This window comes from Hyla sarda, chromosome 6 (genome assembly GCF_029499605.1).
Source record: "Hyla sarda isolate aHylSar1 chromosome 6, aHylSar1.hap1, whole genome shotgun sequence".
Classification (NCBI taxonomy): domain Eukaryota; kingdom Metazoa; phylum Chordata; class Amphibia; order Anura; family Hylidae; genus Hyla; species Hyla sarda.
This window is the reverse complement of record NC_079194.1, coordinates 141,862,502-141,885,527: the sequence shown is the minus strand read 5'-3', so window position 1 is coordinate 141,885,527 and position 23,026 is coordinate 141,862,502. Positions and strand designations below refer to the sequence as shown.

The following is a 23,026-nucleotide window of genomic DNA, read 5'->3' as shown; positions in this document are numbered from 1 at the left end:
TAAAAAATGTATAGGACAAGAGCTTCTTTAGGGTCCTGTACAGTACACACAATGGGGGAGATTTATCAAAACCAGTGCAGAGGAAAAGTTGCCCAGTTGCCCATAGCAACCAATCAGATCGCTACTTTCATTTTTAACAAGGCCTCTACAAAATGAAAGGAGCGATCTGATTGGTTGCTATGGGCAACTTTCCTCTGCACAGGTTTTGATAAATCTCCCCCAATGTCCTTATAAAGTAAAATGGAGCTGCCCTGACCTGGTGTCCATAGAAGCAGCTAACTCTGGCACAGGTAAAGGGTAGTACAGAACATGTAGTATCTAACGGTGCTGTTGGGAGGCGCTACCAGACAGACAGTCAGTCAGTGCAAGCACTTCAGTAATACAGGGGTTTTACCCATTTTTGTTGGTCGGTTCTTCCAGCCATTGACATGTTTCGCAGATCTGGACTGTCTGTAGAATTATATCAGGGATGTGGAATTCCTATCGCCCGACGCCCAGGACATGCAGTTTCAGGCTACGGGCAGATACACTTTTCCGGCCCTTAGCTCGGCTTCAGGCAAGCAGGGCCGGACCTGACAAGCGCTGCGGCACTCTGCAGTCTGTATGGAGCGGGCTCCTGACTCCTGCCCGCTCCATACTATGCAGCCCCTGGCTGTGGAAACTGGCGTCCTCCGAAGCAGAGCAGGGGAGATGAGGGGGGAGGGGGGTGTAGATGAGGCGGCGTGGCTTCTTGCTCCCCGTGCAGACCTGCGTCCTCTGCCTTCGCTCCCCCGAGCTCTAGCTTAGAGCCGAGAGCTGAGGGGAGGAGCGGTCGCACGTCAGCACGGGGCTCAAGTTTCACACCGCCGCTAATAGCCAGCATGCGGCGCTCAGCAGTATGTATAGTGCGGGCTACAGACTCCTGCGGCTCCATATTCTGCAGCCCCCGGCTGTGGAAACTTGCGTCCTCTGAATGCAGAGCAGGGGGGAGGGGAGATAAGAAGCTGTGTACCTCCCATCTCCCCTGCTCTGCCTTCTTTCTCCCGTGCAGACCTGAGTCCTCTGCCTTCGCTCCACACAACTCTAGTTTCGGAGAGCTGAGGGGAGGAGGAGACGCAAGTCTGCATGGGGCTTAAGTTTCCACCTCACACCGCCACCAATAGCCAGCATGCGGCACTCAGTCTGTAGTCTCAGTCCATTCTCTGCAGCCCCCGGCTGTTTTCAGTAGCCGGGGGCCGCCGGTAATAGCCAGTATGCGGCGATCGCCGCGGCTGGCTATTAACCCTTTGGATCGCCGCTGTCAAAGCTGACAGCGGCGTCTAAAGGGGCATGTGTATTCTCCCTGGTGGGCTAGTGGTGTGGATCGCCCCCCCCCTCGCAGAATGATCCACTATAGAGGTAGTTGGAGGGCTTACCTCTGTTCCCTGCTGTCCCGTGGCTGGACCAAGCTATATCAATGGATTGCAGAGCACACAGATCAATTGAGTTCAATAGAACTCTATTCATCTGTATGAGGAATCTAATGATTCCTCCTAAAAGTCTAATAAAGTGTCAAAAAAAAGTTTTAATAAAAGTTTAAAAAAGACACACATTAACCCCTTCCATGTTAAAAGTTCAAATCGCTCCCCTTTCCTATATAAAAACATGCAAACATAATAAAAATAAACATATTTGGTATCGCTTTGTGCGTAAATGTTCAACCTATTAAAATATAACATTATGTATCCCGTACATTAAATGTAAAAAATAAAAATAAAAAGCCACAGAATGGCATTTTTTATAATATCCCCAGAAAAAAAGTTAAAAAGCAATGAAAAAGTCAGATCAATACCAAAATGGTACCGATACAAAAAAACTGATTATGGCGCAAAAAATTAGCCCTCATACAGCCTGGTATGCGGGAAAAAAAAAGCTACAGGAGTCAAAAAAATGGCAATTAAAAAAAATTTCAAAAAAGTTCAGAATTTTTTTTTAAATTAGTAAAACATGACATAAACTATAGAAATCTGGTATTGCTCTAATCAGGCTGGCCTAAAGTATGAAACTAACCTGTTAGCTCAACCACAATGTAAATAGCGTAGAAAAGAAAAACCACCAAATCTGCAAAATTATCTTTTACTATTTCAATTTCACTTCACCTAATATATATAATATATATTTTTTGATCCAGAGAATATGTCATTGAAAAATTAAAAAGGTATCCTTAAAGTAGTAGTTATGGCTATTATAGGACGAGGAGGAAAAAAATATAGCGTAAAAGCGAAAATTCGCCCGGACAAGTGGATCGTCGTGATGGACAAGTAGATTTTGCTCCATTTTAGTCCCGTGGACAAGTCGTTTTTTTTTATAAAATTTCCACACCCCTGTATATGCTGAGTCTGTTATATAATGTTCCAGAAAAGACCATTGTAAGTTGAGGGATCACTGTATATGCTTCCTTAAGAACATCAACAAACTATCTTAGACATTAAAATACATCAGAATTGCTGTTTCTTGTCATAGGATAGGTCAGAAAAAAAAAAAATAATAATAAAAAGTTATCAAAAAGTTCCCACAAAACAAAAATGGTACAAACTACAGATCAATGTCACACATCCCTGTATACTGAAGAAAAAAAAAAAAAGTTATAGGACAATTTTTTACATACCTATGGTATGTTCACACGTGCGTATTTCCAACTGCAGAATTGCTGTAGCAGATTTTGCTACCCATTGAAGTCAATGGGCAGCAAAATCTGCATCAGCAACTCTGCAGCAAAAATCTGTACCTGAGAACGTACCCTTATTGTGTCAAAAGAGTTTTTAAAAGTAGTTCAATAAAGTAAAGATGGTTATAGTTTTAATCGTATTGACCCAAAGAATCAAGATCACATCAGTTTTACCATAAAATGCTCTACGTGAAACAAAATTGCAGCTTTTTTTTTACCCAATTTCCCCCTGAATTTTTCTTTTCTTTGCTGTACATTTCATGGTAAAATGTAAGATGTCATTATGAAGTACAATTGGTTCTACAAAAAAAACAAGCACTCAAATGTCTCCATAGATTGAAAAATAAAAGAGTTATGTCTCTTAAAAGGAGAAGAGGAAAAACGAAAATTAATAAATGAAACTTGTGTCCTGGCTATGTCCAAATGGGCTGTGTCCTTAAAGGGGTTCTCCCTTGTTTATACTGGTTTTTGTTATTATGTTTGTGTGTTATGTGTGTATAAGTATGTGTTTTTTTGTGTGTTGTGATTATGTATATATGTATTTTCTTACCTTTTGTGAAGATCCGGAAGCTGGACCCTTTTTCTTCCAGCGGCTTGCTGTGTAACCTCGGCCTCCGCCATGTTGTGTTCGGTAAGTGGGATGTCGGGGGGGGGGGGTGTTCTTGCTTCTGTCCTTCCTATTTTCTGACGTCCGAGGCAAATCTTTTCTTCCCGTTTCTTCCGTGGCTCAGCGGCGAATCTGCGGCCTCTTCCAGCGATGCGTAGGTAGATTTATTTTTTCTTTTTACCAATAAAGTTTTTTTTCTCTAATTGACAAACTGTCTAATTTTGCTCGAAGCTACGCTATTGGCGTAGACCTAACGTACGCTACGCTGTTAGCGTAGCACTTGCGTACTCGCGCATGCGCAGACAGTTTGTCAATTAGCCCCAAAAAAAATTATTGGTGAAAAAAAAAAAATTTGCATGCGCCAGAAGAGGCTGCAGATGCGTCGCTGAGCCACGGAAGAAAGAGGAAGAAAATATTTGCTTCGGACGTCAGAAGATAGGAAGGACAGAAGCAATAACACACCCCCCGACATCCCACTTACCGAACACAACATAGTTACATAGTTAGTATGGTTGAAAAAAGACATACGTCCATCAAGTCCAACCAGGGGATTGAAGGGAAGGATGTAAGGGAAGGATGAAGGGAAGGATGGCGGAGGCCGAGGTTACACAGCAAGCCACTGGAAGAAAAAGGGGCAGCTTCCGGATCTTCACAAAAAGAAAATACATATATACATAATCACAACACATAAAAAAATACATACTTATACACACACATAATAACAAAAAACAGTATAAACAAGGGAAGAACCCCTTTAACCCCTTAAGGACCAGGCCCATTTTATTTTTGCATTTTTGTTTTTTTCCTCCTAATCTTCTAAAAATCATAACTAATTTTCATACACAGACCCATATGAGGGCTTGTTTTTTTGAGTCATCAATTTTACTCTGTAATTACATCACTCATTTTACCATAAAATGTACAGCGCAACCAAAAACATGATTTTTGTGGGGAAATTGAAAAGAAAACCACAATTTATTACATTTTGGAAGGTTTTGTTTTCACGTTGTACAGTTTACGGTTGAAATGACATTTTTTTTTTTATTTATTCCGTGAGTCAATACGATTAAAATGATACCCATGTTATATGCTTTTCCATTATTGTACCGCTTCAAAAAAATCTAAAACTATTTTCACAAAATGGCCCTATTTTTACCACCTATAACTTTCTCATTTTTCTGTATACGGGGCAGTATGAGGGCTAATTTTTTGTGCAGTGATCTGTAGTTTCTGTTGGTACCACATTTGCTTATATTTTACTTCATCACTTTTTATTAAATTTTTTTTAATTAAAATGTGTACAAAAAAGCAGCAATTTTGGAATTTTTTGTTTTGTTTACTTTTATGCCATTCACCATACGATATAATTAACATTGTATTTTGATAGTTCAGACATTTACCCACACGGCAATCCCAAAAATAGTTACATTGTTTTTTTTAATGCTTTTTGGGGGTATTGTTGATTGCTAATACTTTTCAGTGCTATGCATAGGGCATAGAACTGATCAGTGTTATCGGCGATCTTTTGCTCTGGTCAGACCAGAGCAGAAGACGGCCAGAGGCAGGTGAGGGGAACTCCGCCCGCCATTATGGCTGATCAGATCCCTCCAGCGCTACGGGTGATCAGATCATCCATTTTAAGTGCCGCACTGCCGCAGATGCCGTGATCTGTATTGATCATGGCATCTGAGGGTGTAATGGTGGACATCAGCGCAATCGCTGATGTCTGCCATTACCGTTGGGTCCCTGGCGGTCATTACAGAGCGTAAATGTAGCTCATGGTACGCCAAGTACCACAACACCATGATGTACATTTACATCCATTATCGTCAAGGGGTTAAAAGAAGAAAAACTAACAAGAGCACATACTCCGTGGTTAGCACTGTTACCTTGCAGCGCTGGGGCCCTGGGTTCAAATCTCACCAAGGACAACATCTGCAAAGAGTTTGTATGTTCTCTCTGTTTGCGTGGGTTTCCTCCCACACTTCACAACATACTGATAGGTTTAGATTGTGAGCCCCAATGAGTACATGGATCAATTTGAGTGTACAGCAGAATCTGTGTGTGCTATATAAAGAATTATTATATATGAGAGGCAAAGATTTCTGTAGTAATATCAGGAAGTATTACTTTACTGAGAGAGTAGTGGATGCATGGAATAACCTTTCTGCAGAAGTGGTGCAGAAGATAGGGACAAGGGTGCAGAAGATAGGGACGAGGACTATTCATAGTATTCAGAGTATTGAAAAAACCATACGTGCTGAATGGCTATCTGCTCTGCCAACAGATTCTGTGTTTAAAACAATCCATGATGCATTATAGTAACAGGCAAGTGAATGAGAATTTACAGATTTTATCACAATTTATCCACATGCGCCACAAGTTTTCCCTGCAGATCCTGACCGGTAGTGTGGATTTCCAAATCTGGAGCTTGACAGATTTCAGAGTTTAAAGGGGTACTCCGCCCCTAGACATCTTATCCCCAATCCAAAGGATAGGGGATAAGATGTCAGATCGCCTGGGTCCCGCTGCTGGGGACCCCAGGGATCGCTGCTGCAGCACCCCGCTATCATTCCTGCGCAGAGCGAGATCGCTCTGAACGTAATGACGGGCGATACAGGGGCCGGAGCAGAGTGACATCACGTCTCCGCCCCTTGTGACATCACGGCCCGCCCCGTCAATACAAGTCTATGGGAGGGGGCGTGGCGGTCATCACGCCCCCTGCCATAGACTTGCATTAAGGGGACGGGCCGTGATGTTATGAGGAGCGGAGCCATGACGTCACGCTGCTCCGGCCCCTGTATCGCCCGTCATTACGCACAGAGCGAACTCGCTCTGTGCAGTAATGATGGCGGGGTGCCGCAGCGGCGATCCCCAGGGTCCCCAGCATTGGGACCGCGGCGATCTAACATCTTATCCCCTATCCTTTGGATAGGGGATAAGATGCCAGGGGCGGAGTACCCCTTTAATGGATTATTGTGGAATTTTACTGCAGATACTCAGCAAATCTACAACAGTGGCTTTTTTAACTATAGATTTGTTGCATTACCTGCAAGAACAACCGCAAGGCCAAATCCACACCAAAATTTGCATAATTTAGTACACATTTGTATTTGGGGGCATATTCATAACTTTGTGACAAAGTTTTGGTGCAAAACAATGACAATTAAGAGTGTAAATCACAATTACAATTTGGTTTCAAGAGGTAACACAAAAAAAGCTAAAGTTTGTACAATGTACTCCAGTTTGAGAAGTGGGAGTGTCATTGGATTTAAAACAATTTATAAAATAATAGTGAGCGCTGACAGGGACTTGGATGCAAGTGTATTGTATTTATTTTATATGACAACCATAAGTGTCAATCTTAGCCTATGCAGGTAGGCTAAGATTGACACTTATGGTTGTCATATAAAATACAATACAATACACTAACATCCAAGTCGCACATCCAGCGCTGGTGATAATATATATGTCATTGTATTTAGTCTACATTCCAGGACATTTTCAAATGCTCATACTCATGTTTGCATAAAAATCCTGGTACAAAGTTTACAATACCTCAGTAATGTTGTGAAAATGTAAAAAAAAAAAATTATAAACTTAAACTTTAAATTTGCCATTGCAAAATACTAATTATAAGTATTATCAAATAAAATAAGGAAAAAACATGAGTACCACTGATCACAGTCAACGTGTGAAAACAGCCTCTAGTAGCTGAAGAGTGCAGTAGTAATATCTCCCATATCTTTATACATGATATCTGCATTTTCCTGCTGGAATATTAGGGGATTTTAAATTAATCACAACAATAAAAGGAAAAAGTGGTGAAAAATCAAGCTTGGAAAATGCGTCCAAAAAAATAAAATAAAAAATAAGTATTAAATTTACATGACAACTTTGACCCAAAAACATGCACATTATTTCAATAGAAGAAACCTGGGGAGGCAAGGGATTGGATAGGTTTACTTATATGATAGGATATGTCTTAATGCCAGATTGGTCTTCTATGGGCGATGGTTTCTCAAAGAATGCATAATAAATATTAAAAGTCTGGTGGCCTTCTTAAAGAGGTAGTCTTTTGGAGAGGTTTCACATATTGGGCCTCATTTACGAAGACTTTTCAGAGTAGGTTTTTTTGTGTCGTGCTCCAGTATTTCCAACAAAAAATCCATAAAACCCTATTCACTCTCCACTTTACTCATAAAACCCTACCCTACATTTTAGAAAGAAACCTACAAATTTACTAATGTTTCAACATAAAATGTAGTGGAATTGAGTTCTTGAAAACCCAACAGCTCAGAAAAGGAGAAAATGTAAAGAGAAAAAAAAAAACGCCAAATACAAGATACAACAGTAAATACTATGTAAAAATACCTGTCGGAAACAAAAACCCACAAAGAAAACTACACTCCACTCTTAGTAAATGAGGCCCATTGTGAATATGTAGCTGCAGACCCACTAAGCACGCAGTAGTCAGTATAATGTCTTACCCAACACCACAGGTGAAGAATCGTTGCTCAACGCTGCTCTCGGAGTAATGCTTGGGGGGAACAGGACATCGAAAAGCCAAAATGCCTCAGCAAAGCGCAGCTGAAATGAGCACAGGAGCAGAAGTATTTTCCATAAGGGAGACCATGTCACAGTATGTGTCCTGACTTTGCCCATCCTCAAGAACAGGCCACGATCTGGAACAGAAGAGCTGCACAGGGCTAGAAAACCAGAGAGAAAGAGTGCAGTGATACAGACTGATATAATGGCTTCAAGGTTAATAATTAGCTATATTCTCCAATTTGTTCTGCAACTTGATCCTCTCAGCATAGTGTCCTAATATCCCACAGAGAGTTCCAGAACTGTCCCCATCTCCAGTCAGTGTTCTGCAGCACTTTTTGTACCAAAGAAATGTCATAATTCACTGCTACGGTAAACTACTCACCTCCCTAAGGAAACTAGTTGGTAGAACCCCCTTTGGCAGCAATTAGGGGATGGTCTCACATGGCAGAAGTCACACAGTTGGAAGGTGGGCACAATGCATTTGAAACCACTGGGACAAGCTTTTTTTTTTTGCTTGTAGTTTTCTAATTGATTGTTAATTCCCGCCCTTTTCTCAAAATGTAGCCATGTAGCTTAGGGTCCTTCCCAGCTCACCAATTACTTCTAGCCACTAGAGATGAGCGAAGTTACAGAAATATGATTAGCCCCTAACCTTGCTGCTCGGCAGTTGCTGACTTTAGCCTGTATAAATTAGTTCAGCTTTCAGGTGCTCCGGTGGGCTGGAAAAGGTTAATACAGTCCTAGGAGACTATGAATATTGTATATTTTTTGGTTAAGAAAATGCTGTCCTGTCCCTGCAGCTATTGCCTGTGTTCCAGCAAGCAGGTCTCTGTGAACTAAGCAGAGGTCTGTGATACGCCCTCGGCCCACACAGCAGGATGATTGACATGCCAAGAGCCCGCATAGAGGCCTTCTTGTCCCTCCAAAGAGACAGACAGGCAAAAGCTGCAAGGATAAGAGCAATAAATAAAATAAAAATAAAATAATATATATATATATATATATATATATATATATATATATATATATATATATATATATATATATATACACACACACACACACATACACATACACACACCTATACACACTTTTTAACCAATGAATATATTTCAAATATACATAGAACGCTATCTACATCATACAAAACGTTTTTGCAAATAACAGGTACGCTTTAAATTAAATATATCTTAGTACTTAGTAGTGTGGAAGTGGTTAGAGGAATATGACAAATTCTCGAGACTACCTTGGCTCAAAAACTCACTGAACTGTAGCCCCATTAAATACACTAGGGATATGCTGAAATGCTCTGTGAGATCTGCTCACACTACTCTAAAAAATGTACACCAACTGAATTAGATGAATGAGGGATGTTCTCCACCTTGGGCAATCTGTTTATGACACCTGCAAGTCACAATCGCCTAAAGAGCGAAAAAACTCGTACCCTGGTGTTCCTTTAGGAATGATTGTTTAGGGTCAGGTTTAACTTTTTTTTTTAGGGATCGACCGATTATCGGTTTGGCCGATATTATCGGCTGATATTCACGATTTTGGACATTACCGTTATCAGCAATTACCTTGCAGATCTGCCGATAATGCTCCGCCCCCCCGGCCAGAGACCACCGCCGCTGCCCCGTTGCCTCCCCCATCCCCGGTTTTATAATTACCTGTTCCCAGGGTCCACGCTACGTCTGGCTCCTGCGACGTCCTGCACGCTGCGCAGCGCAATGACGAGTGACGTCCACAACCGGGCAGCGGTGATTGGAATAGGGAGGACCCCAGGACAGGTAGGGGGGAGAGAAAAAAAATAAAATAAAAATAAAACAATCGGTCGATCCCTACTTTTTTTTTTTCTCTCTCTCTCCTCACCTCATCCTGTCGCTCCAAAACCTTTTAAAATGTTTCTCTCTTCCTATAGAGCTGGTTGAGGTTTCTATTCCTGCAGGATGAGCTTTAATTCTTATTGGTAACATTTTGGAGTACATGTGACTTTTTAGTTGCTTGATAATCCATTTGTTTTTGAATAGAAGGTGACAAAAATAGGTAATGTAGTTTAGAATTTTTTTTTAATCTGAAAAATTATTATTATTATTATTTTTTTAAATATTTTTAAAACATTTCTACTGAATCATTTAAGTCCCCCTAAGAGACTTTAATATTACATGTTGGCTTGTACCATACCCTGTAAAAAATGTTTTGCAGTGTACTGTCAAATTGTGACCTCCTATTACACCCTACCAGAGAACTATCAGGCTTGGTTCACACTGCGGAATCTCTGGGCAGAAAATTTCCGCCCAGAGATTCCGAGTGCGGCCAGGACCGACTGAATCAGTCGGCACTAGGACCTCGCATACACTGGAGTCTTCAATAGACTGCAATGTGTTCTGCGAGTATTTTCGCCTGAAGAATGAGCAACGCCATTCTTTAGGCGGAAATTTTCAAGCAGATTTTCTGTTCACAAATTCCAATGTATGAATTTGTAAACGGAAACCCATTCACCATACTATACATTTTAGTAAGCAGAGTTTCTGCCTGCAATTTCAAAGCAGAATTGCAGGCGGAAATTCCGTAGGGCGAACCTAGCCTAACAGCAGGCTTGGAGGCCTTCACTAGTGATGACATTAGTAAGTATGAATAGAGGAGACACCCCCTCCCTGCACAACCACCTAGATGCAGCAGTTGCAACTGACTGCAGCATCTAGGAAGTTAAACAGCCAGGATTTAAGTCATCTGGTGGTGGCAGCTATAATGCACAGCTGGCAACCAGCTAATTTTTCAAAAACAGCTCCACGTTTGTCTCCAGGTTGGGTGTGGTTTGACAACTTGGCTACATTCACTTCAATGGAACGGAGATGCAGAACCACACCCAACCTGGAGACGGGGAGTGGTTTTTGATAGGAAGTAGCTGTATGTTTTTCTATTCCTGGATAAACCCTTTAAATCCCCTGTTGCTCCAACAGCACTGCATTAGTGGTCAAAGCTGCTCTTTATTAACTTTGGTGCAGTAGGACATGCCCATACACCCATGTGACTGCTACATCTAATTATTGGCCTCAGAAGGTGCGTACATTTAACCAAACATTCTTACCACAAGGCACGATACATAATTTTATTATACTGTCATGAAAAACCACTTTTGACATGCCACTCACATATGTCGCCGCTCACATATGTCAAAAGGTTGTTGATCCTAATGGGTCTTTCTCCTGCTTCAATTATAAGTTATATACCCGGAGGCCTCTGGCTGCCATGATATCCCAAAAGCACCCAACTATCACATCACAGAGGAGTAGATCGGGTGACCCTTCTTTGTAACCACCTATTGACCAAAGCATTTAGGGTTTTAACCCCTTAACGACCACGGACGTAAATGTACGTCCTGGTTTGGCGGGACTTCCCGCACCAGGACGTACATTTACGTCCTGTGTATGACCACGAGCATTGGAAGGGTGCTCGCGTTATACACGGCAGGTTCCGGCTGCTAGCAGCAGCCGGAGACCTGCCCATAATGGCCGACATCCACGATGGCGCGGATGTCCACCATTAACCCCTCCGATGCCGTGATCTGTATTGTGGCACTTTCATTGGATGATCGGATCGCCCGCAGCGCTGCCGCGGGGATCCGATCATCTAGCATGACAGCCGGAGGTCCCCTTACCAAGCTCCGGCCGTCTCCCGGGGTCTTCTGCTCTGGTCTGCGATTGAGCAGACCAGAGCAGAAGATCACTGATAATACTGAGCAGGGCTGTGTCCTATGCATAGCACTGCACAGTATTAGCAATCAAACGATTTCTATAGAAAGTCCTCTATGGGGACATAAAGTGTAAAAAAAAAAGTTAAAAAATGTAAAAAAAAAAAAAAAAGGGAAAATCCCCTCCCCCAATTAAAATTGTCCGTTTTTCCCATTTTACCCCCAAGAAGCGTAATTTTTAAAAAAAATAAACATATTTGGTATCGCCGCGTGCGTAAATGTCCAATCAAAATATAATGTTAATGATCCCCTGCGGTGAATGGCGTAAACGTAAAAAATTTAATAAGTCCAAAAATGCAGCTTTTTTGTCACGTTATAAAAAATAAATAAAAGAAAAGATCTAAAAGTTTTATATATGCAAATGTGGTATCTAAAAAAAAGTACAGATGACGGCGCAAAAAATGAGCCCTCATTCCGCCCTATATACGGAAAAATGAAAAAGTTGTAGGTGGTCAAAATAGGGCGATTTTAGATTACTGATTTTGTACAAAAAGTTTTAATTTTTTTTAAGCAGTACAAAAATATAAAAGTATCTAGCCATGGGTATCATTTTAATTGTATTGACCCACAGAATAAAGATCACATATCATTTTTACCGTAAAGTGTACAGTGTGAAAACAAAACCCTCCAAAATGTGCAAAATTTGGGTTTTCATTTAAATTTCCTCCCTAAAAAATTTTTTTTTTGGGTTCGCCGTACATTTTATGGTAAAATGAGAGGTTTCATTACAAAGTACAATTGGTCACGCAAAAAACTTATATGGGTCTGTAGATGGAAATATGAAAGAGTTATGGATTTTAGAAGGCGAGGAGGAAAAACGAAAACGTAAAATTAAAATTGGCCTGGTCCTTAAGGTGAAAATGGGCTTGGTCATTAAGGGGTTAAAAACAGCAAACATGTGAAACCATACAAATTGATTTATTATGTTTTATAGTAAACATTTATAATCAAACATTATAATCACTCAGTCCCGTGAGGAGGTTTTATTTTGTCCTCTTTTTTTACCATCTCTTTTTTTAGATGAACAATTTCATGGGATTTCAGCTTTGTAGACTCATTGAAAGTCTTTCCACATTTAGTACACAGGTAAGGTTTTTGTCCCACGTGAAGACGTTCGTGTCTGCGCAGGTTGCAACTTTGTGTAAACCTCTTGCCGCACTCCTGACATTTAAAGGGTTTCTCCCCATTGTGGATTCTCTGGTGACAGGCCGAGGAGGAACGATCTCTAAATCGCTTCCCGCATATCTTACATTCGTAAGGCTTCTCACCGCTGTGGATTCGCTGGTGGGACACCAGAGTTGAGTGTTGACTAAAGCTTTTGCTACAATCTTTGCAGCTGAATGGTTTCTCCCCTGTGTGAATTCTCTGGTGTATAATAAGTGTGCTGTTATCTGCAAAACATTTTCCGCAATCAGGGCAACAACAAGGCTTCCTTTCTTTATGGGTCTTAAGATGCTCTGCAAATAATGATTTACTATAGAACAGGTTCCCGCAGTCCATACACTGATATGGCTTATTTACTGTATGTGTTTTCTGGTGTATGAGTAGCAGTGAATGCTGGACAAATCGCTTCCCACAGTGAGGACAGAAAAAGAGTTTTTCTTCTATGTGGCTCCTATGATGAAGATCAAGTAATTCACGCTGCAGAAAGGGCTTCCCACAATCATTGCATGAATAGGCTTCTTTTCCAGAAGACAGTCTTTTGTAATGGATTATTTTTTTACACTCCGTACATGTCTTACTATGTCCAGGGATGCGTATATGTACGCTCCACTTCAACGCTTTTGCACTGTGTTGATGTCTGGTTTTGAGAACCAAAAGGGAGAACTTCCTTTTGCACTTGTTGCACTCTTGTAGCTTCCATGAAGTCTTTTGAAACCTGACTTTACCTTTCCTTTCTGAATATTTCTTTTGAAATGCAGAGTTATTGGACATCTTTTTTCCTAACTTGCTTTTTTTTCTACTAGTACAATGCTGCTCTTTGCCAGACTGCCCACTGATCGTGGTGATGATTTTGCCTTTTTTGTCTACAGGAGGATTACTTCTACACAGCTTAGAGTGTGTCTTGCCACGTTTTGTACATTTATTTAATCCAACACAAGAGCATGCATCTGGGAACTGATTGATAGAAATGTTTGGTGAACCATTTGCACCATCAGAATTATTACCGTCAGAAACACAGGTACAATGCTTTTTTCCAGGATAAGTGACAATTTGTTTCTTTTGGTCACTGGCAGAATTACATTTTTCATTGTCATCTGTAGATTCTGTGCCTTTTTTACAAATGTTTTTGTTATCTGGTTTACAGTAAAGACCCTGCTGCTCCTGTGTCTCCATGGCTTCATCACTTACTTTAGAATTACTCTGGTGTTGGCTGAGCCCTTTATCAGGCACAGTTTGGTGCAGTGATGGAGCGGTGGTTAGGTTATCATTACGTGTATGGCTTTCTGTGAATATTAAGATCCCTATTTTATCATTTACATATGATTGTGAAACAGACAAGGACCTGTTGACAGCTTCACTGCTGCTCAGAGCTTTCTGTACAGCAAGCTTGTCACAACTTTGTGAATTCTCTAACAGAAGGCCTGCAGACCTTCCATTACACCCATCTCTTTTCTTCTTATATGACTGTAAAATGCAGTTATCTGGGGTCTGCTTCAGATCTGTACAAAAGAAATAAAAAAAATGCTCAAAATGTTTGTTATATAAACAAAACAAAAATAAAATAAAACAAAATACTCAAGCATAACATATACCTAATACAGATATTCTGATCATGTCAGAAAGGTCACTGAATGAGGAGGCTGCATAGACCCCACTTGGCAGAAAGGTGAACAGTAGTACTCGGTCCTGAAGCAATGGCAGACTCTGTGACGATCATTTGTATCTCTGCTTTGGTCACAGTCCTTAGTAAGCCAGGTAAACATTAGGAACCTATGCAGGCAGTGCTCTATGTGCTACAGGAACTTCACATAGTTAATGTCCACACGTAGGAGATTTCATGTAACATAGTCCAATGCTGATAGAGATGTGACAAATCTTTCCAGGCACTAGCCAGTGGAAGCGGCTTAGCTGTAAATTATCATCTACAGGACCATAAGCAGCCCAAGACCGTCTTCACAACATATTGCATGGATATTTGCATCTTAACTGTGTAGAAAGGAGGAGGAAGGAGACAAGTCCATATCACTCCTCTCCCTGGAGTAATCTACATTCACAGAGACAACCTGTCGATAATACTTCCTCCCAGTCTTTAAAACCTACAAGACCCTACCCCAGTTGCACCTTTGCACCTCTACACTAGTGGATTCTTGGCTTTAAAAAATGACCTGGATTGTAGCCTGAGATATAGCTTTCATAACAACATATGTAGCTCCCTCTTCACCCTGCTGTCTGGAAGGATTGTGGACTTGTTTTAAAAGGGAATCTGACATCAGTGTTACCTGCACTAACCTGCTGGTACAAGTTTGTAGTGCGGGTGACACTCCTGAACATTATACTTACCACAGCCCGATATGTGGCCCTGTTCGCCTATTATGCTATCTATTCAGACTGCAGGCTTGGTACTGCTTCTTCAAGCCCACTCGCAGCCGGGCAGAGTGAGGAAGCCGCAGCCATGAATTCAGCATACTCCTGGAGCACCGCCTGTGCACCAAACCTGCCGCCCAAATAAAAGTATAACGGGCGAATGGGGCCACTGTTTGGGCCATGGTAAGCATCATTTACTTGCAATACAAGTCTGTACCAACAGGTTAGTGAGTACCACTGATGACAGATTTCCTTTAAAAGGGGTACTCCAGTGGAGGAAGTTGTATCTGTGACCACAGTTCTCTCTGCTGACACCTCTGTCCGTGGAACTGTCCATAGAATGAGTAAATCCCCATAGCAAACCTCCCCTGCTCTGGACTGTTCCTGACATGGACACAGGTGTCAGAGAGAGCACTGTGGTCAGACAGAAAACTACACTGCTCAAAAAAATAAAAGGGAACACTTAACCAACACAATCTAACGCTAAGTCAATCACACTTCTTTGAAATCACACTGTTCACTCAGGAAGCAACACTGATTGACAATCAATTTCACATGCTGTTATGCAAATGAAACAGACAACAGGTTGAAATTATAGGCAATTAGCAAGACACCCCCAATAAAGGAGTGGTTCTGCAAGTGGTGACCAGAGACCACTTCTCAGTTTCTATGCTTCCTGGCTGATGTTTTGGTCACTTTTGAATGCTGGCGGTGCTTTCACTCTAGTGGTAGTTTGAGACGGAGTCTACAACCCACACAAGTAGTGGCTCAGGTAGTGCAGCTCATCCAGGATGGCACATCAATGCGATCTGTGACAAGAAGGTTTGTTGTGTCTGTCAGCGTAGTGTCCAGAGCATGGAGGCGCTACCAGGAGACAGGCCAGTACATCAGGAGACGTGGAGGAAGGCAACAACCTAGCAGGAGGACCGTCAGCTCCGCCTTTGTGCAAGGAGGAACACTGCCAGAGCCCTGCAAAATTACCTCCAGCAGGCCACAAATGTGCATGTGTCCACTCCAATGGTCAGAAACAGACTCCATGAGGGTGGTATGAGGGCCTGACATCCACAGTTGGGGGTTGTGCTTACAGCCCAACACCGTACAGGACGTTTGGCATTTGCCAGAGAACACCAAAATTGGCAAATGCGCCACTGGCGCCCTGTGCTCTTCACAGATTAAAGCAAGTTTAAACTGAGCACGTGACAGTCTGGAGACGCCGTGGAGAACGTTCTGCTGCCTGTAACATCCTCCAGCATGACCAGTTTGTCGGTGGGTCAGTAATGGTGTGGGGTGGCATTTCTTTGGGAGGCTGCACAGCCCTCCATGTGCTTGCCAGAGGTAGCCCAACTGCCATTAGGTACCGAGATGAGATCCTCAGACCCTTTGCGAGACCATATGCTGGTGCGGTTGGCCCTAAGTTCCTCCTAATGCAAGACAAAGCTAGACCTCATGTGGCTGGAGTGTGTCAGCAGTTCCTGCAAGAGGAATGCATTAATGCTATGGACTGGCCCACCTGTTCGCCAGACCTGAATCAGATTGAGCACATCTGGGACATCATGTCTCGCTGCATCCACCAACGCCACGTTGCACAACAGACTGTCCAGCAGTTGGCAGATCCTTTTAGTCCAGGTCTGAGAGGATATCCCTCAGGAGACCATCCACCACCTCATCAGGAGCATGCCCAAGCATTGTAGGGAGGTCATAAGGGCACGTGGAGGCCACACAAAAACACATACTACTGAGCCTCATTTTGACTTGTTTTAAGGACATTACATCAAAGTTGGATCAGCCTGTTGTGAGGTTTTCCACTTTTATTTTGAGTGTGACTCCATATCCAGACCTCCATGGGTTAATAAATTTGATTTCCATTGATAATTTGTGTGTATTTGTTGTCAGTACATTCACCTGCCCAGCGGGACCCATGATTGGTTGGCTGGGCAAGGCTGATTGGTACTGTCTCTTGATCAGCCCACTGAGCTAGCTGGGATTTGTTTTTTTCCTGTTTGAAACACCACAATCAACTTTGCTGTCCAAAGGGTAAATGCTTGGCCTGATCTGCGATGTCTGGCATAAGCACTGCTGATAGCAACTGGGACCCACCAGCACCAGGTATGATGCACATTCAGCTTCTGAGCGTGAATCATATAACGGGAGCAAGACTAGGGCATGCACCCTATGTCCTGCAGCCGCAAGAAAAACCTTAAAACGTACCTTCCATCGTTCTGCACATGCATCAATATCACTCTCCTGTCCTCTGGCCCCAGTCTTTCCCAGCATTCTATGGGCCCGAAACGTCAGACTGCGCTAAACTTATCGCCATCCGCAGAGAATGAGAAAGATGAGCAAAAAAAAAAAAAAAAAAAAAAAAAAAAACAGGTAACCCCTTTAAACCTCCTAAATGCCACGCTAAATAGCACAGCATTTAGATGGTAAAGGGCAGTGGGGGGGTCCTCTGTCATTTGATCATGAGATTCAGTTGGGTAGTCACAACAGCTACCACCCTAGTAAGGGCCCACATGCCTGCCATGATAGTACTCCTTTTATAGAAAATCTATTTTTTTTTCCGTTTGTTTTTGTTTTGTAATAAAACAGGTTAAAAAGGTAAATCAAAAGCATAAGGATAAAGTATAAGGCCGGGTTCACAGTGCAGAATCTCCAGATGGAATTTCTTTTGGCAGACCCACTCAGAAATTCATTCCTGTCTATGAGGACAGCAATGCAGTCCGTGCGGTCCTGGCGCCACCCACGGGATCTCTGGTGGAAATTCTGTCCAGAGATTCCGTAGTGTGAACCCAGCCTAACACTATCTCTCGTCACATATGTCCAGTGAGCAAATAAATGCGATACTGAAAAACATGACCAGCAAAGCTAGTATATCCATATATTCTACTTATCGGTCAGGGATACTTTAAAAAGTGATCCACAAGTCTCCTCTACCCCAAGATGGTTAATAATAGAAACTACAGCTCACGCCATGAAAAATGACCCTAACATTTTCTGTAGAAGAAAAAACAATGTGTCAGAATATAGCAATGGCTAGGATCAATTTATTTTTTGTTTTAACCACCCCGATAATGCCTGGTGGTTATTAAATAATAACAATAAATTGATATAAATGTAGCTGAGTGTATAGAGCAGATCAGAGGCTGATGCAGGGTTGCCACTGACTGCTGTTACCATGTAGCACAGGCCCCACATCAGCCTCAGCTCCATAGATTGCTGCTGCAGATAAACTGATCAAGTGACTGGCAACTGGGTCTCAGCTCTGGTAATTATTTATCTGCTAATATAATAATCTGCTATAAAATGATATGTATATATAACAGGGCTATACTATCCTCACCTAACTCAGCCCTGGCATTCCATTCCACCCTGGGGTTCGTGTTTACTTCCACTGATAACACACACTCCCTACTCTGCTGAAGCACACGGCTCAAAGCGCCATAAGGAGAGCAAGTAATGCAAGAAAGTAAACAGAGGCACCTGGATGGACCAGAGCTAATGAGCTGGATTTGGCAAGGTGAGTATGCTATATTTTAAGAGAATAATCTCCCTACCCGAGAGCCTGGATGTGTTTCGAGTGGTCTTTAATGATGTTTGCCTTACCTGTCAGTTGAGATTTGGGTTGGTGTAATGTTTGCTGTTGTGGAAGAACACAGGGATTACTTCTATTTGAGTTACTTTCACTCCCAGAGCTGATTTGACCTTGTGAGAAACATTTTGTGCAAGTTGGTTTGCCTATGTTACTGGATGGAGGATCTTGCCACCTGTATACTCTATTGAGCAAGTAGTCTTCTGTATCTCGGAGGAAGCTCTCCTTTATCTTCTTCTCAGCTTCCTTTCGAAATTCCGTCAAGACTTTTTCCATTTTCACTTTTAGAGATGTCCATTCTTCTTTAGGTAGGCAGGAAGTTAACTGTCGTTCAATTGTAGAAATCTTTTCCCTTGTCTCCTTAATGGATTTCTTCAAGTAATCGATGGTCAGTACCATCAAGTCGAACGAACTTTTGTTTAGAATGCTCTCATATTGTTTGCAGTAGGACTCATCATCCTTGAATAGTGTAGGGCGTAAATTTGAACGTAGGCCACAGGGGATCTGATTCTTTCGACAGTACTTGGCCAGTGTTCTACAATAAAGTTCCTGGGAAATCAGTTTTCTGGATTCCCGTTCAAAGTCACGTGTGCTCACTTCCACTGGAGGAATATGAAGAAACTCTGTAGAAGTCACCTGAGATACAATAGAAGATGCAACTTGTACATTAAAGGAAAAAAATATTGTTGGCTGTTGGTGACAAGTTAAGAAGTGAAAAGAAACAGGAAGTTCTATTCAAGTCTACTACAGTATACGAAAAGAACTGATCCACGACACTCAGAAAGGGATTAGGTGTAAGTAAACTTTATTGTCTCAAACGTCAAATTGTGGATAATGTGATACTTATTCACAGGAATGCTATGATCTTCCCAGGCCTTGTTCATCTATATCACACAACACTAACTAAGTAACATAGATGCAAACCATTAATCAAAGGAGAAAAGATAGAAGAAATCTAAAAACACAAGAAGTAACATACAGCAGATGATCTCAGATTCGCATAAATAATCACTGGTGGCCTAGAAAAAATAAAAATAAAACCAGCTCTTTGGAGTAGCTGATATTGACAACCAGTACATGACAGGAGTTCTACAGTGCCCCCTCATGGCGTCATCCCCAATTACATGTCATTTATCTCCCAATTAAGAAGATGCTTATGCTATTATATGCCTTCTGTCATGTACAGTGGGGGAGATTTATCAAAACCTGTGCAAAGGAAAAGTTGTCCAGTTGCCCATAGCAACCAGATTGCTTCTTTCATTTTTAACAAGGCCTCTGCAAAATGAAAGAAGGGATCTGATTGGTTGCTATGGGCAACTTTTCCTTTGCACAGGTTTTGATAAATCTCCCCCAGTGTGTTTATATAGACTGACAGCTTCCTATGCCTCCAGTGCTGATTCTTCGTGATCATCTCTGTCTTCTTATCTGTCTCTTTTCCTATACCTGCTCTGTACATGTATTTTTACTAAACTCATGTCACATTCCAGCACTGTGTGTGAATAAGATCTCAGAGGGCTAAAATGATCATGAGAATCACATTTTCCACAATTTAATGATGTTTTGGACACAAAGATAATTTACACCTGATCGCTTCTCGAGTTTACCTGTTCTATACCCATAATGTGGTTGACCCCTCCCCCCATGTCATGTATCTCACTGCTCCCCCACTCCCCTCTGCCGTGCCCCCTCCATGTCATGTATCCGACTGCCCCCTCTCCTTTCTGCTGTGCCACCTCTATGTAATGTATCCCACTCCTCTCTGCCCCAACATGCCCCCTCCATGTCATATATCCAACTGCTCCCCCTCTCCTCTCTGCTGTACCCCCCCTCCTCTGCTGTACCCCCCTCCATGTCATGTATCCCACTCCTCTGCTGTACCCCCCTCCATGTCATGTATCCCACTCCTCTGCTGTACCCCCTCCATGTCATGTATCCCACTCCTCTGCTGTACCCCCTCCATGTCATGTATCCCACTCCTCTGCTGTACCCCCTCCATGTCATGTATCCCACTCCTCTGCTGTACCCCCCCCCCCCTCCATGTCATGTATCCCACTCCTCTGCTGTACCCCCCCCCTCCATGTCATGTATCCCACTCCTCTGCTGTACCCCCCCTCCATGTCATGTATCCCACTCCTCTGCTGTACCCCTCTCCATGTCATGTATCCCACTCCTCTGCTGTACCCCTCTCCATGTCATGTATCCCACTCCTCTGCTGTACCCCCCTCCATGTCATGTATCCCACTCCTCTGCTGTACCCCCCTCCATGTCATGTATCCCACTCCTCTGCTGTACCCCCCCTCCATGTCATGTATCCCACTCCTCTGCTGTACCCCCCCTCCATGTCATGTATCCCACTCCTCTGCTGTACCCCCCCCTCCATGTCATGTATCCCACTCCTCTGCTGTACCCCCCCCTCCATGTCATGTATCCCACTCCTCTGCTGTACCCCCCCCTCCATGTCATGTATCCCACTCCTCTTCTGTACCCCCCTCCATGTCATGTATCCCACTCCTCTGCTGTACCCCCTCCATGTCATGTATCCCACTCCTCTGCTGTACCCCCCCCTCCATGTCATGTATCCCACTCCTCTGCTGTACCCCCCCCCTCCATGTCATGTATCCCACTCCTCTGCTGTACCCCCCCCCTCCATGTCATGTATCCCACTCCTCTGCTGTACCCCCCCCCTCCATGTCATGTATCCCACTCCTCTGCTGTACCCCCCCTCCATGTCATGTATCCCACTCCTCTGCTGTACCCCCCTCCATGTCATGTATCCCACTCCTCTGCTGTACCCCCCTCCATGTCATGTATCCCACTCCTCTGCTGTACCCCCCTCCATGTCATGTATCCCACTCCTCTGCTGTACCCCCCTCCATGTCATGTATCCCACTCCTCTGCTGTACCCCCCTCCATGTCATGTATCCCACTCCTCTGCTGTACCCCCCTCCATGTCATGTATCCCACTCCTCTTCTGTACCCCCCCTCCATGTCATGTATCCCACTCCTCTTCTGTACCCCCCCTCCATGTCATGTATCCCACTCCTCTGCTGTACCCCCCTCCATGTCATGTATCCCACTCCTCTTCTGTACCCCCCCTCCATGTCATGTATCCCAATCCTCTGCTGTACCCCCCTCCATGTCATGTATCCCACTCCTCTGCTGCACCCCCCCCCCCTCCATGTCATGTATCCCACTCCTCTGCTGCACCCCCCTCCATGTCATGTATCCCACTCCTCTGCTGCACCCCCCCATGTCATGTATCCCCCTCCATGTCATGTATCCCACTCCTCTGCTGTACCCCTCTCCATGTCATGTATCCCACTCCTCTGCTGCACCCCCCTCCATGTCATGTATCCCACTCCTCTGCTGCACCCCCCCATGTCATGTATCCCCCTCCATGTCATGTATCCCACTCCTCTGCTGTACCCCCTACCCTCCATTTATCCCACTCCTCTCTGCCCCACCATGCCCCCTCCATGTCATGTATCCCTCTGTTCCCTCCCTCCTCCATGTTATGTATCCCACTACCCCCACCCCTCTCTACCTCTTCCCTGCCCCCTCCATGTTATGTATCCCACTACCCCCACCCCTCTCTACCCCTTCCCTGCCCCCTCCATGTCATGTATACCAGTGCTGCCCCACTCCTCTCTACCCCTTCCCTGCCCCCTCCATGTCATGTATACCAGTGCTGCCCCACTCCTCTCTGCTCCTGCTGTGCCCCCCTAGGTCATGTATCCCACCCCCGTGCTCCCTTCATACCATGTAACACACTGCCGCCCCACCCCTCTCTACCCCTTCCGTGCCCCCTCCATGTCATGTATCCCACAGCCCCGAACTCCCAACACACCTCGTGAGACGCAGCAGACGTCATGTTGCTCGCTGACAAGTAACGACGGACATCCACACTTCCGCTTACAGTACAACTGAAAGCACCGCCCACCATCACGTGAGTCAACTTTCAGTATCGTGTGACGTCAGATCATGTGTCCTGCTGTCCAGGGAATGGTCCCTGGCAATAGGCTCTTCAGGGGGGAGTTTGCTTCATTACGTCGGTGATGTAAAGTTTTCTACGATCTGTAGAAAACTAAGAGCTTGTTCGTCACGGGGAGTCCGTAGCGCGCATGTGTAGCGTAGCTAGCTTAGATTGTAGCGTAGTTAGCGTAGCTTAGGTTATAAAGTGAAAGGAGCTAGGTTAGGTTTTAAAGGATAGGGACTACAACTCCCAGCAAGCCCAGGCAGCCTATAATGGGAGTTTTAGTTTTGCAAGTTTTAAAGTGAAGGTACTACAACTCCCAGCATGCCCAGAAAGGCTGT

The 23,026-nt window shown here is 43.6% G+C and overlaps 1 protein-coding gene across 6 annotated transcripts in view; it reads right to left on the bottom strand.

Annotated features, from left to right (window-relative positions):
• LCAT (lecithin-cholesterol acyltransferase) overlaps positions 1 to 23,026 on the bottom strand; it is a 130,104-nt gene that overhangs the window by 18,131 nt on the left and 88,947 nt on the right. The window contains exons 1-3 of one of the 6 annotated variants that reach the window (XM_056525319.1): positions 22,560 to 22,708; positions 18,727 to 19,348; positions 7,784 to 8,002 (exon numbers count right to left, since the gene is read on the bottom strand). In XM_056525319.1, coding sequence (XP_056381294.1) covers positions 7,784 to 8,002; positions 18,727 to 19,348; positions 22,560 to 22,655 — 937 coding nt within the window. In that variant the 5' untranslated portion in view covers positions 22,656 to 22,708. Of the gene's footprint in view, positions 1 to 7,783; positions 8,003 to 9,511; positions 9,946 to 12,497; positions 14,259 to 18,726; positions 19,349 to 22,559; positions 22,709 to 23,026 lie in introns of those variants that run through there. The other 5 variants (XM_056525323.1, XM_056525317.1, XM_056525321.1 and 2 more) reach the window with 5 other exon arrangements.